Source organism: Hevea brasiliensis, chromosome 17 (genome assembly GCF_030052815.1).
Source record: "Hevea brasiliensis isolate MT/VB/25A 57/8 chromosome 17, ASM3005281v1, whole genome shotgun sequence".
Classification (NCBI taxonomy): Eukaryota; Viridiplantae; Streptophyta; class Magnoliopsida; order Malpighiales; family Euphorbiaceae; genus Hevea; species Hevea brasiliensis.
This window is the reverse complement of record NC_079509.1, coordinates 13,561,070-13,576,243: the sequence shown is the minus strand read 5'-3', so window position 1 is coordinate 13,576,243 and position 15,174 is coordinate 13,561,070. Positions and strand designations below refer to the sequence as shown.

At 32.8% G+C, this 15,174-nt stretch overlaps 1 protein-coding gene across 1 annotated transcript; it reads right to left on the bottom strand.

Annotated features, from left to right (window-relative positions):
* Positions 1–1,068: 1,068 nt before the first annotated feature.
* Positions 1,069–14,917, bottom strand: LOC131175384 (mediator of RNA polymerase II transcription subunit 25-like). The gene is made up of 7 exons (XM_058139509.1): positions 14,604–14,917; positions 13,538–13,591; positions 13,351–13,379; positions 3,895–3,963; positions 3,708–3,792; positions 2,089–2,175; positions 1,069–1,905 (listed from the first exon to the last, which is right to left on the bottom strand). The coding sequence occupies exons 1-7, from the start codon at positions 14,883–14,885 to the stop codon at positions 1,288–1,290; spliced, it is 1,224 nt and encodes a 407-aa protein (XP_057995492.1). The 5' UTR covers positions 14,886–14,917; the 3' UTR covers positions 1,069–1,287.
* Positions 14,918–15,174: the final 257 nt, after the last annotated feature.

Genomic DNA, 15,174 nt, shown 5'->3' with positions numbered 1-15,174 from the left:
ATTTGTGAGAAACTAAAGTTAGTGAAGAATTTAAGAAAGAGCAATACGTAGTTGTTGTTGGATAGTGAGTCGAACCACCCAAGCTACGAAATGATTGGAGCTTACAATCTTCTTTTTCTTTTACTTATTTTCGAATTAAATTTTTTTCAATAAAACAAAATTTCTTTGTAAAAATTTTAAGGATATACATTTTTTTATATTAATTCCATGAATTTAATATTAATATTTTATTATAATATTAAATTTTAATTAACAAGAAATAAATCTCTAACTAATCATGTAGGGTTGCTCAGTTAAAAAAAAAAAAAATGTAGGGTTGCAATCAAAATCTTTAAAATACAGCTTATTAATAAAATAAAAAAAAAATTGGTTGATTCATCTACTAGTCCTACAAATTGAAGATTAAAAACTGATAAAATTTAATTTGAAAATAACATAAAAAATTCCAAAATTTTACACCTACATAATGTAAAATATATTAAATTATAATCTTGACTTCTTTAATTTCAAAAATTTTGCACTTATATAATGAAAAATAAATTAAATTATAATTTGAGCTTCTTCTTTTATGTGAAAAACTCTACTAAGTTAATATTTAGTTTGACAGTCAATCTCCTACAAGAAGATTTTTTTTTTTTTTACATAAGTTCGTCTTTAGTATTTATAAATACTTTTACACGTATTTATATAAGATTGGAATAAATATATAAATTTATCATATAAATAATTTGATTTATTTTATATGATTTTACACTAATATATCTTTCATATTATACTTAAACATTTCATATATGTAATTAAATACATAAAAATTAGTCTGTGTTTGCCATTCACTAATTGAAAGATTGCTTAATATAAAGGAATAATAACCATTCAGTGCTTATATTCAGTTCAAGAGAAGCCCCCTGACTTAAGAAGTCCCATCTTTTAATCCCAATGATTACTGAGTTGCAAAGCTGCATAAAGATGAATGTTATAGACAATTTCATTCATGGTACCTAAGTTATCAGAATTTCTCCATATTAAGTTAGAGACCAAATAACTAAACAAAAGATAAAAGACAGATCATAAGCACAAGGTGTTTGCTGATAAATAGAAAGGAAGGCCAGATTCGATAATATCATTATTTTACATACCATAAATAGATTTTAAACCCCTGTTGATAAAATTACTTGTCTAAGAGATCCAACAGGTCAATATAATTGCTCAGGTGTTTTTATTTATTTATTTTTTTTTTAATTTTTTTTAACACTGATGTATTATGCTCCCAATTAATTGATTTTCTTTTTAACTCATAAAGCCACCTCCAGGCATGTTTGTTGGCCCTTGTGATGAAACTTGTCCCTGAGAAACTAATTGTGACCGTCCTGGACCTTGAACGTATGCCTGACCCATTCCCGTCCCAACCAATTGTTGCTGCTGTGGAACTTGCTGCTGCAACTGCAGAAGCTGCAGTTGCTGCTGCAACTGCAGAAGCTGCTGCTGCTGCTGCTGCAACGGCTGAAGCTGCTGCTGCTGCTGTTGAAGCTGTTGTTGTTGTTGTTGAAGCTGTGAGAGTTGTTGCTGTTGCTGCAATTGGGGATGCTGTTGCTGCTGCAGTAGCTGTGGAAGTTGCTGCTGCTGCTGTAGCTGTGGAAGTTGTTGTTGCTGTTGCAGCTGTGGAAGCTGTTGCGGCTGTAGCTGTGGATGCTGCTGCGGTGGCATCTGCTGGTGATGCTGCTGCTGCATTTGTGGAAGTTGCTGCTGCTGCTGTAGCTGTGGAAGTTGTTGTTGCTGTTGCAGCTGTGGAAGCTGTTGCTGCTGTAGCTGTGGATGCTGCTGCGGTGGCATCTGCTGGTGATGCTGCTGCTGCATTTGTTGCTGCTGACTGGATATTTGAGGCTTAAACACAACCATATCCAGGTTCTACATAATTATTAGGTAAATTAAAATTCGTATTCACTAGCTACATATTTTTGCATGCTCATTATACCTAATAACAATGAAGCACACTGAAAGAAAAAGCTCCTAATATAGGCTGTAGCTTCTGTAAATTTTAGAAGAACTTATCAATCCTGCAGATATAGGAAAAGGTGTAGAACATCTTACCCCCGGAAAGAGCATCCCTATCAAGCGGCAGGCTTTGTCTGAAACAGAAAGCAGTAATGTCTGTGATGGCAATTGGATGACTGCACACTTGGGAAATTAAGATTGACATTAAACACAAGAAAATTCCAGTAAATAAATATAAAGTCCATGTTTTCACACCAAACAGGAAACAAGATTGAAATAACGAAAACTAGATAAAAGGGTCATGAAACAATTGCTGGAACTTGAGTATTAGTTTCACAAGGTTCTTATTTTCTTTTTCTTAGAACCTGGGCAGTATCAATACATCCTGGCCTTTGATTTGTATGCAACTTGCCAAAAATTTGGAAATAACAAATTCAGACCACGACTTCCATAGTGAGTTGCAAAATTGAATTACTACAAGAAGTCCAAAACAAGCCTGAAGGGGATTGATTGCAATAAAGGAAGTTGTGGACACAATTTATTTATGAGGTTTTGGCCAAATTTGCAAAGAGCATCCAAGTTTAGGATTTATGTGATGATTTACCTTAAGTAATTTTAACTCTAAAGTAATAACAGAAGTATATGCAATAGTTTATTATAAGAATAATCGGCTCCTCTTATTTAGCTCAACTAACTAGATAAACAGGTTTTCAACCATCGAAAACTAGGCAAAGGATGCCCCTATATCCCCAGGATTCTCAATTCATCCCGTGCTAGAATATAACAGCAGCAATTTTCATGCTTGTCTGAGTATTCACCCTATAAAGTAGCACACAAAAAATTTAACCCAGCAAGGAACCCTAGTTGAAAAATAAAGCAAAAATGCAGAAATTATCAGAACAAGACAGCAGATTATGCCTTTGCATTAACTTACTCATCTTGATCACCCTAGACACACTCATAAGCTTGCACAATTCTGGATTGGGCTTGACATAAACTGAAGCCCAGCTCTACAAATAGCCTAGTGGAGCAGGCTTAGGCTTTTGCCCTGGCCCCATATATTTTATTATAACTTAATTATTTTATTGTAACATCACACAGTCAAGTGAGCCGGACCAAAGTTCAAAGTCCCAAGTCCATACCCCAAAAAAATGATAGGCAAGGTGCAACCTGCCAAGGGAAAAATTCCTTTGTCCAAGCCTCATTATTTTGCAAGTCCCACAAGATGAGTTCTCAAGCCTTACCAGTTCTCCCCATCCTGTACAAGACTAACAAACACTTTTCAAAGACAAATAAAAAAGGAAAAGAGGATGAGAAGAAGGTGGAGAAAGGCACTCATGGCCATTACAACCATTACTGGAACATAAGAGTAAAGAATTTGAGACAATTCCCTAATACCATGCTCCACTGATCTAGTTATTTATAAACACTAATATCATACAAAATGCATCCATTATTAATATTGTTATCCTTCGCTTCCAATTCACTATAACAATTAAGTCTTTAGTGGAATTGTAATAAGCTAAACAGAACATTAGAATTCCAAATTCTTTCATGAAAATCATACACCTAAAGTTAATGATGATTGTAGAGGGACTAGTGAAGCATGGCTTCAAACAACTGTAAAAAAATGAGAAAATATAATAATCTAAGAAGTTAGGCTATATGCCAAGCCCAGGAGGGGTAAAAGAGATCTAAGCACTCGGGCAACTTACAAGCTTCTTTTCTTGCAGTTGTCCAAGAAATCCATGCTGATTCATTGCCTGAAATACTAGAAAATCAGCCTTTCCAACATACTGCCTATATAAATAAAAGAATATCAGAATGGATCAGAAATACAACAAATCTAGATTGACACAATTGAATAAAGAAATGCAAGACAGACAGGAATACAGTGATTACTTGTTGTTCATGTGGTCCTGAGATATAAGCCGAACTATTTGCATTGTTGGTGGCCAGTTTGAAGCAAGCCTGAGAAGCGCACCAGAGAACTCATCAACCATTTGAATATTTATTTCTCCCGTGTACATGGGTTTGCATATTGTGCGAGCTTGCCGCAAAGGAATTCAAAACAGTTAAGACAAGCATGAAGGTGAAGGGATACACAAACATAACCCAATACAGAATGAACCTTGCCACTCTGTTCATTATGGTGTACAGAAGGAAGATGAATGGTAGGTTTGAAAGGATTCTGCACTTGTGACTTTTGATTGGAGGTCATACACAATAAGGTCATCCACTATAAGTTGAGTGTTGTACCTAGTTGTAATAGTATTTGCTAACAATAATTATTATAATAATAAAGGTGTACTATGAAGCTATAAAGTGGTCAAAATCGAGTCTATCAACCTCATGTAACACAGGTCATATAGACACTTAAAACATCAAAGAATTTTGAGGACTTCTATTTGAACAGTTCATAGGAAGCTTGAGATCAAGAACAATAAATAATTTATCTCTTCAAGTCTGCTTCAATCTTAATGTTGTTGAGTCAGCCTCCATTCTACTCAATTATCATCACATTCTAAATCCTTCCTGAGTATTTCACCCCATGTCAGCTATATACCTCCTGTTGTCTTCACTCCAATAACTTGGATGTTCCCATTTCCCAATATCTTGTATTGGTGGATCCACCAATCTATGTTGGATGCAGGCAAACTATCTTTATTGCTCCTCACTCAACTCATCCTCAATGTGTGCCACTTCCACCTAACTATAAATAAAATCTTTTATTGCATTTCCACAGATCCATCTTAGCACACTCACATCCACCATATTCACATTCCTTTACCACCCAACTTTCAATGCAAAGCGTCATAAATAGTAAAATTGTAAAATCAGTTTTTATGATAATAAGACACCCACTGCACTAATTATCTATTATCAATCAGTTTAAAAAATTATAGGAAGTCACTGAGCAGTTTAATGGAACATGGCATTAGGATGCTAAACCTTCAACACACGATCACTGTTGCAGTATTGAGATTTTTTTAGAAGAAATGAAGATCATTTTTTTTTTCCATTTTGTAATCCTTAAATTATGTTGTCAACCTTGGTAGGTGCAAGTGTATGCCTTTCCTTGATTTAAGGAGATTGATTAGAAAGAAGTAAGTTGAAACTTGTTGTAGTAACTATGGACTATGCTTTTTGTACTACTTTTGCTGCTATATAAGCAGCCTAATCTAATGAAATGTGTGTGTTAATTCTGCAATTTTAATTGTATGTTGTGTAAGGTAAAGAACCTCTGTTTTCTTTGTGAGTTTACTATGACAAAATCCAACAAATGGTATTAGAAGAAAATCCAACAAATGGTATTAAAGCTTCCATCTTAAGGGGCCTGTGTCTATCTTTGTGAGTTTTTTAAGAGAGATTTGAGAGTTATTTAACAAGAAAAAAAATTGAGAGGTTATCTACAAAATGCCTTTTTACAGGTGAGAATTATGATTTTTGGACTGTAAAAATGACAATATTTTTTAGAGCTCATGACTTGTGGGATGTAGTATACAATTGAAGAGATCCAACACCTTTGCCACCAAATCCAACCTTGGCGCAAATCAAATATCATAGTGATGAATGTGCCAAGAAACACAAGGCTTTAACTTTCATTCATCAAGCTGTTTCAGATTCTATCTTTCCAAGAATAGTTGGTGCCCAAACAGCCAACGAAGCTTGGGACAAGCTTAAAAAAGAGTTCCAAAGGAGTGAGAGGGTGAGATCAGTCAGATTGCTCACCCTTAAAAGAGAATTCGAGATGCTCAAAATGAAGGATGATGAATCTATCAAAAACTTCTGCCAAACTAATGGAAATTGTGAATCAAATAAGGCTTTTTAGAGAAGATTTTCCAGATGGAAAAGTTGTGGAGGAGATTATGATTTCTTTGCCAAACAAGTTTGAAGCAAAAATTTGTGCAATTGAAGAGTCATGTGACTTAAAGAGACTCAGAATTGCAGAGTTAATTAGCAAACTTCAAGCTCAAGAGCAAAAAACTTCAATAAGAAATGAAGAAGTTACTGAAGGAGCCTTCAAAGCTTTCCAAGCCAAGAACAAAGGAAAAGCTTCATCAAGCACAAAGGAGAATGAAGCTGAAAATAGATATGGTAGCAGGAAAAAAAATTTTCTACCTTGTGGCACTCGTGGGAAGACAGATCATAGTGAAGATAAATGCTAGAAAAGGGCTCAATGCAATTTTTGCAAGAAGCAAGGTCACATTGAAAGATTTTGCAAAGCAAAGCAAAATCAATCTCAACAACAACATGCTCAACTAAGAATCTTTATTTTTTGCATCTCAAGTTTGTAAGTCACTAGAGAAGTATATTTGGAATGTTGACAGTGGCTATACAAATCACATGGCCAATAATGCAAGTTTTTTCAACTTTTTGGTTAGATTTGTCAAGACTAAAGTGAGAATGGGAAATGGAGAAATTGTAGAAGCTAGAGAAAGAGGTTCAATTTCACTTGAAACAAAGAAAGGTACGAAGCTCATTCCTGATGAATTATTTATTCCAAAACTTGATTAAAATCTTCTTAGTGTTGCATAAATGATAAGGAAGGGATAGTATGTGGTATTTAAAAGGGATTTGTGTTTCATTTATGACTCACATGACTATAAGGTTGTTGAAGCAAGATTGGAGAATAATAGCTTTGTTTTAAATTTGAAATTTGATGTATTTAGTGTTGAAGTTAAAGAAATACCTGATTGTGATAAAGTTGAAAGTGAAAAGAAAACTTTAGTACAGAAAAGTGATTCTGCAAGTGTTGGAATGAAAGAAGGACATCACAAAGTAGCTATTTCTGATGCTATTTTTAATGCTAAAGGCTCAAAATTAAATGTTTACTGCAATGAAATCAAGGAGGAGTTCAATAAGGTTAAACCGACAATAAAATTTCCAAATGACAAGGGTAAAAGAACGGTTGCTGCCTCAAAAGCAAATCAAGCTATTTGGTCTAAGAAGAATTTAGCAAAGCAAGCTAAACTTTCTTATGCTTTCAGCAGCAAAAAATTATTTTATTTTAGTTGCAAGAATTCATGCAAAGCATGGGAGAATCAAGCAAGAGAAGTTCCATCCAATTGAAGAGGCTGAGAATAATTATTTTATGGAGCTGGTTTCTTACAAAATAAATGATCTAAATCCAAATTTAAAGAGTTAACAGTAAAGTTTAGATTCTTCAAGAAAAATCTCAAGGAGGAGTGTTATAGTATTGAGATTTTTCTAGAAGATATGAAGATCATTTTTTTGCATTTTGTAATCCTTAAATTTTGTTGTCAAACTTGTTAGGTGCAAGTGTATGTCTTTCCTTGATTTAAGGAGATTGATTAAAAAGAAGTAAGTTGAAACTTGTTGTAGTAACTATGGACCATGCTTTTTGTACTACTTTTGTTGTTATATAAGCAGCCTAGTCTAATGAAATGTGTGTTAATTCTATAATTTTAATCTTGTGTTGTGTGAGGTAGAGAACCTCTATTTTCTTTGTGAGTTTACTGTGAGAAAATCCAACAATCACAACTTACGCTGCAGGAAATAGATCATAACATTTACAATAATTCAAAACCTGAGAAAATAGTACATTATCCTTCAGTTAGGTTTATCTGGCTGCCCACCATAATTGTACCTAATTGGCACGTAACAACTAGTCATCTTTTATATAGCTACAAAGTTTAAATAAATAGTTCTACCATAATCAGTAGTTTTATCTAGAGAAAAAACTAGTTTGATTTTGTTTAGCAAATGGTTTAATTTTAGCAACATTAATATATATAATATGATTGGTTTTATTTCAGCATAGCATGGGGTTTAAGGTATTCTCAAACCTAAACATAGGAAGGTCATTATTCCTAGAGACGACACATCCATAAAATCTACATTACCTGGGCCCTTCATTTAACACTGAAGTAATAATGTCTGACACTTGGATATGGAGAAGGGTATGGATGCTGGACACACCAAAATGTTGGAAAATATTCTGAAACATGAGTCTGATGCTTGGACACCAACCCACTCTCAATGTTCCAGGATAAAACTCACATCTCACCATTAACTTCAAGCAATTTCCATGTTAAATTTTCTTAAAACTAAACCTGGTTTTAAATATAGTCTTCTCCACAATCATGAGATATATGAATATTTTGCAACTGATCAGGGGCTTCTTTTTTTGGGCGTGTTCCAAATAGTCCAAGCACGTCCCTAAATGTGCCAACACATTTTAACTTGCTATTTTGTAAAAGTACAGCTGCAGATTTAGTTTTAAATGCTTTCTTATTTCAATTAGGAAATGTTTTTAATTTTCCTATTTTATTTAGGATTAGTTAGGATTCGATTTGATTTCCTGTCCTGGAGATTTGAATCTATTAGTGAATATGAATCTACTGATTCTGTTGATTTTTTGTTTCTAGAGGGTTGTTAGAGCCTATAGTCTTAAATTTTAGGGTATGTTCAGCATGGTTTCAAATCATGATCGCGATCTCATTCACGGTCGCAGTCGCAGGTAACGAAAATAGGCCTATAACGGCCGTAACATAATAGTAACAGCCTGGCCCTATCCAAATTTTTTTGAAAAATTCACAAAGTTCATAAAATGACTAGATTTAAATAAAACTAAGTTACACAACTATATAACAAACACAAATACATCAATTACAGTCATTAAATTTATCATGTTTAGACATCATTAGTATTAAACAATTTATAACTAAAGTAGAGATATTTAATGATGTTCTTACTATGGTTTCAAATGGCTAGTTACATAACCTAACGACCATTATTTATAGGTTTTGGGAGGGTCCCTAATGCGATACACCATTATTTATTGGCAAATCTAGAGTTGCAAATTAAATAGCCATTACGACCATTATGTAATAGTAACGACCGTTATTTACTGTTATGCGATGGTAATGGCCTGCTGCAATCACATGGAAACAGTGTTATTTTGTTTCTCTTTTCTTTATTGCGTATTCTCTCTTTCACAGCTACTATATCTCTCATATTCTCTCAAATTTTTACCCAAATTTCTCCTTTCTTCAACAAATTCTCTCATTATTTGCCACGCTAAGATCATCATTAAATATCTCTATTCTATCTATAAATTGTTAATACTAATGATGTCTAAACATGATAAATTTAATATCGTTATTTGATATATTTTTGCTTATTATATGGTTCTGTATTTTAATTTTACTTATATCTACCAATATATAGTCATTTTATGAATTTTGTAAATTTTTCAAAAAAATTTGTATAGCGCCAAACTGTTACTATTACGTTATGGCCATTACAAGCCTGTTTCCATCACTCATGATTGCGACCGTGAACACAACTGCGATTTGAAATCATGGATCTTAGCTTAGCAAACAATAAGGGAGAGAATTTGTAGAATAAAAGAGAAATTTGAGTGAAAATTTGATAGAATATGAGAGATATAGTAGCTGTGGAAAGAGAATACACAAACAAAGAAAAGAGATGCAAAATAACATTGTTTCCATATGATTGCAGTAGGCCATAACAACCATTACTAATACGTAACAGTTATAATGGCCATTACACCTACAACTTCAGATTTGCAGATTTGCCTGTAAATAGCAATATATCGTGTAACAGACCCTCCCAAAACCTGTAAATAACGGCTATTGTGTAACATAATGGTTGTTATTTGAAACCATGATGCTTGGTAATGCATGTGTTTTCTTGTTTTTTATTTTACTAAAACCAAAAATAGTTTTTACTTGATGTTGACAAGTTTTGATAAACAACTTTTAAACCGTCATCTCCTACTTTTTTTTTTCTCATCTCACATATACTATAAACGGTACCGTTTACTTCATCTTCTTTATGTTTGAAAAAACATTAAGTATTCGCTGCTTTGTTCCTTTCATCTCATCAAGATCTATCATCAAGTATTCTTATGTTCTAGGGAAACATACATATTGATAGATTTCCATTTAGATCACTGAAACCAAGAAAAATATACGCTATAAATTTCTAGTTATGAAAGTGAAAGAGTGTGATTGGGTAATGAAGTTGTAATCATATCATATTTTAAATTGTGATCATGGCCGCAAGTAATGGCAATTGGCCTGTAACGGCTGTAACATAACAGTAACAGTAGCAACCTTTCGTAATTCAAATTTTTTTGAAAAATTTGCAAATTTTATGACATGCATACATATTCAAAGATATAATTAAAACTAAGATATACAACTAAATAATAAGTATAAATATATTAAATAAAGACATTAAGTTCATTATTTTTATACATCATTAATATATCCATTAAATTCTTTGATATTATTAATATATCCATTATTTTTATTTAGTATGAACTAATTAGTCATTAATATATTTATTAAATTCTTTAATATTATTTTCTAATTATTTATGTATTTACCTAAAAGTGATTAGAAAAAGTTTTAAGAATTAGAGAAAATAAACAATAACTCATTTTTTGATGCTCTTAAACTCAAAACTTTGTAGAGGATTGAAGTTGAAGGTCCTCACTTCAGTAGATTTGATTGTGGCTGAAGATAAGAAAAGAAAAAAAAGAGAGAGAGAATGTTGAGTTTGAGAATTGAGAGAAAATGGCCGAGACTTGAGACTTAAGAGAAAGTTAAGACTTTAAGTGACAGTAAATGGCTATTAAATGGCAAGTGAAAATTGAAAATAAAGAGAGAAAAAGAGAGAATATATGCCATTTAACATAATAATTGAATAAGTTAAAGAGAAAGAATCCCTCTACAACAGATCAATTTCACTTTCACATGAATGGAGCCAGCCATGGAAATGAAGTAGATATGAAATAGAGCTGCAAATGCAAAGTAAGTCAGGTAATGGTGTTACGTAATGGCGATGCGGTTACATAATAGCCGTAATGGACGTGACAGCTATAATTTTTAAAACCTGTAATTTAACAGGTGTAACAATCATGGCAGCCCAAAAAACCTATAAATAATGGCCGTTTTTTGAAACCATGAATCACACAGAGAAATATTTGGGAAGATGAAAGTGATAGAGTGTGATTGGGTAATGAAGTCCTAATCACAAAGAGAAATATTTGGGAAGAGTGAAGAATTTGATTGCAAGGCAGAAACTAAAAACTTCAAAGAAAAATCATGATTTTGATATTTTACTTTTTTCTATTTCGTTTTTGAAATGATTCTATAAAAGTGATCACAAAAATAAATGAAACAATTTGGACGAACAAGTTTTACCAAAAACAAAAAACAACAATGTCAAACGCAACCTTAACATTTCACTTCATTTTTTATAGTGAAAAGTGGAAATAAAACCTTTCCTTAGCTATTTTTTTTTTTTATTTCACTAGCCATTCTTTTCCCTCTCCTTCTTTTGTTTTCTTTCTCTTTTCTTTTTCCTTTTTGTTAATATACTTCTCTAATTATAGTTGTCAAATTATGACATTATATTGACCTTTTAATTTAATTCACTATCCTTTTTTATTATTTAATTATTGTTCAAATTTAAATGGAATTTTCACTATGTGCACAATGATAATCATTGTCTACAATTCAAGAATTCATATTTCATAACATAAAAACACATGATATAAAAGTATCCTTCTCATTAACTAAATGACAATTATTGATCAACATATGTCATTGTATTTTTTTTTTAACTTTTAGAACATATATCATTTCTAATTAATTTTAAGAATTTTTATCGAATCTTACAATTCAATTCCAGTCTCGATTCATAAAATAAAGATTTTGATTCTCGATTTGGCAACTATGGTTATTTATATTTCCTACTTTATCTAGGATTAAAATTTTCCTATTTTATCTAGATTTCCTACTATGTTTTAAATTATCTAAACTTCTGAGAAAATAGATTTATTTTCCTATTAGGTGTTGGTGATTAAATCCCTGTAAATAGCACAATATAGTATATTCTATGTATTTTCAGTTTTTGAATTTTGATTAATAAAATTCTATTGAGAATTTCTCCCTAATACTTTGAGTATTGTGAGTGTGTGTTCTTTGTGAGATTCAAACTACATTAGGTGGTATTAGGATGGGAAAATCGCCCCCATCAAGATGGCTTACCTTGATGGAGGAGGCGATTATATTAGTTCTTGCGACAGTGATTAGGGAACTAAAGCCATTTATCATAGGAACAAAATGTTGTGACGAAGGAAGCGACATTTAGAGCAATAGATGAATCTCAGATTCGAGCATATAAAGAGACGCTTTGAAATAGATGCTTCGAAGAAATTGCAGATCATCTTGGTGCTTTTGGAATTGAAACAAATTGTAATTGGGTTGATAAAAGAAGGCGAGGAGATGGTGATTCTCGTGGTGACCCTATTTATCAATCAATTCCTGCTCATGGGCAATATTATCTATAATAAAGATTTGGAGGAAGAAGATAACTATAAGCCCATCTGGTTCATTAAAAATCAACAGTATGGTGGTGACAGGAGAAGACACACACATGGGAAGTGAAAGGACTAGTCATGCATGATTTATGATGAAATATTTGCTAAAACAAGAATTTATGCCTTTATATTTTGAGCAAATTTTATTCCAGTAGAACAACATTGTCAATAGGAGGTCCAACCAAGCTCTTAGCAGTTGAAAAACGAAAAAGTAAAGAACAAAGGGACCTTCGGAACTCAACAAAGCAACTTGAAGTGGAGAGCCTAAGCTTGAAGAATTTGAATTAGAAACTTTAATCAAATTATCTTTTGCTATGGTTACAGATGAATGGCTTAAGGGAATAGAAAACATCACGTTTTGGAGACTCCATTGGAAGTTGAAGAAATACCATCTATGGAGACAATATTGGAAGTAGGAGAAAACAAGTCATGAAAATGTGATTATTTTGCGTAATTGATAAGCTGGAAAAAAAAATTTACAATGTGATTATTTTGTGGTTATTTTATTGTTATGTAATTATAGAATTGTTGATTATATTAAAATATATTTTTATCAATAAAAATAACTTTTTAGTATAAAATTTCAATTAAAATGAATTAAAATATATTTTATATTATAAATATATTTTATGCTATAAATAAAAAAATATTCAAATATAAAATTTAAATTAATAGACTATTTTATTAATTAAATAAAACTTTAGGAAGCATATTTTAATTTACTATTATTTTCTCAAATTTAATTTAGTCATTTTGACTACCATTGTGACAACTAATTAAGGTTTGGCTATAAAACACAAAATCAAGTTTTGGCAACAATCAAGAAAAGTCTAAAAGTTTTAGATCTTTTTGTCAATAAGCCTAACTAATATATTGGTCTCAACAATGAAAATCTAAGTTGTAAAAGCAACTTTAAGAACAGAAATTTCTATACAAGTCCATTTTTAGTAGAAGTAATTTTATAATTCCAAACTTACGTCTCAGAAGCCGAAGCACTCCTGTAACCCTGTAACAAATAAATCAGGCATAAGGTTCGTGCATAAAGAAAAGAAATGCTGGAGTACATGGAATGGTAACAATGAAGAAGTAATAAAGCAGTACTATGCAATAACTACAATCATAACGAGGCATATTATGAATATTTATCAGGTGTTTCAGACATACTTCCAATTTGGTGATAAAGACAGGCTGTCCTTGACGCTGCCCAGACAAATTTCCCTGCATGAAAGTTCATTGTTAAGTATTTCACTAGTACAATACTTTGCAGTGATGAAGAGCAATTAGGCTCAAAATCCTCACCAATGATTGATGAAAATTTTTGACAGGAAATTACAAACAACAATACAAACCTGAGACTAGAAGACACTGTTCAACACATGGTCAAATTGGCCCATTGCATTTTAGGTCATTTTAGCTTTTACTAACCCAGGGGAGTTTTGAAGGCACTATTACCAAGGAAAATGTGTACTAATAGGTTCTGATTGGGAACAATTAATGAGGACTATAATCTGTGAGAAATCACCAAGTGCCTATGTAATTTTGAGTAAGATCAGTTGGGGAAAGGAGAAAAGCAAAGGCTGTATATGAATGTCATCAACTTGATGAAGAAGGTTATTCTAAATGGAGCATTAGCAATTTCTCCATAAAGGTCAAGGATGTCTTGGTATTTCCAAAAGAATGCAAGTCAGTATTAACAGGAATGCAGAAGGGATTATACTAATCTTAAAGAGGCATAGTGTTGTTTTTTTTTTTTTTTCACATAGGACTGAGTTCACTCCTTATTCTAAAAATGTAAAACTTATAGATTTTTTTTTTTGGGGCAGGGGCAGGGCAGGCGCGCAGGGGTGGTGAGGGGTGAGAGGAATGATGGGGAGGAAGGGTTTGATAAGTTCCAATACAAGGTGCAATCCTAACTCTCCCACCCTTCTCCACCTGACCAGAAGCTCAGGACAGCTTAGTAGGTTGCCTGCAGATTATTTTGTTTAACATATGTGAGCAAACAAAATTTGTTAGATACTGTATGACAAAGTATAAGAGAAAGATATTAGGTGGCATGCCCAAAGTCAATAGTCTACCATAGTAAGAAAGTGAGAACTTTTTGAAATACGGGGGATTAAACATGCCAAAAAGCCTGACACCATCCTTGATTTGAGGATAAAAAATTGGAACACTGCCATCAGAATGCTGCAAATCCATCGTAAATCTTTAACAAAATTGCATCTTGACTTACCTCCCAGACTTTGACATATTTGGATTGTGCTGGTTGCACAGCACTTGTTGTCTGCTGTGACAATGGCATATTAGCTGCTGAGTTGTTATTCACACCAAGAGACTGCATCCCACTTTGTGCTTGTTGAGGCATTCCTGGAGTTGGAATCATGGTGCTGCTTCCAGAAGAGACACCCGATGGACCAAGACCACTCATCACATTCTGATTCGTGCCATTTCCACTTTGCACCATTTGTGCCCCTGAAAGATTTCCTTGGCTCATGCCTCGTACCGATGGACCCATGCTAACACCTCCTTGAAGGTTACCCAAGGGTTGTGAAATTCAAGATTTGAGTTTCAGATATGTTAGAAGTTGCAGAAGTGAATGAACCAAGACCAGAGTTTGATGCAAATATAACCTAAATGCCTTAGAAAAATACTCATTCCATGGTTTATATAGTCAACATATCATCTTGCAGTATAAATTTCAGAGGAAAGCCCATTCAATTTCTTAAATATTGCTGAAAATATGATAGGATGCTTGATGGTATTTCTTTCAATGTCAACGGCTCAAAATTTAATGGATAACAAGC

Coding starts and splice junctions, on each gene's coding strand:
- LOC131175384 (XM_058139509.1), bottom strand. CDS start 14,885: ATGGGTCCATCGGTACGAGGCATGAGCCAAGGAAATCTTTCAGGGGCA. Junction 3,793..3,894: donor CAGGACCACATGAACAACAA/GTAATCACTGTA, acceptor TTATTTATATAG/GCAGTATGTTGGAAAGGCTG. Junction 1,906..2,088: donor TAGGGATGCTCTTTCCGGGG/GTAAGATGTTCT, acceptor ATAATTATGTAG/AACCTGGATATGGTTGTGTT.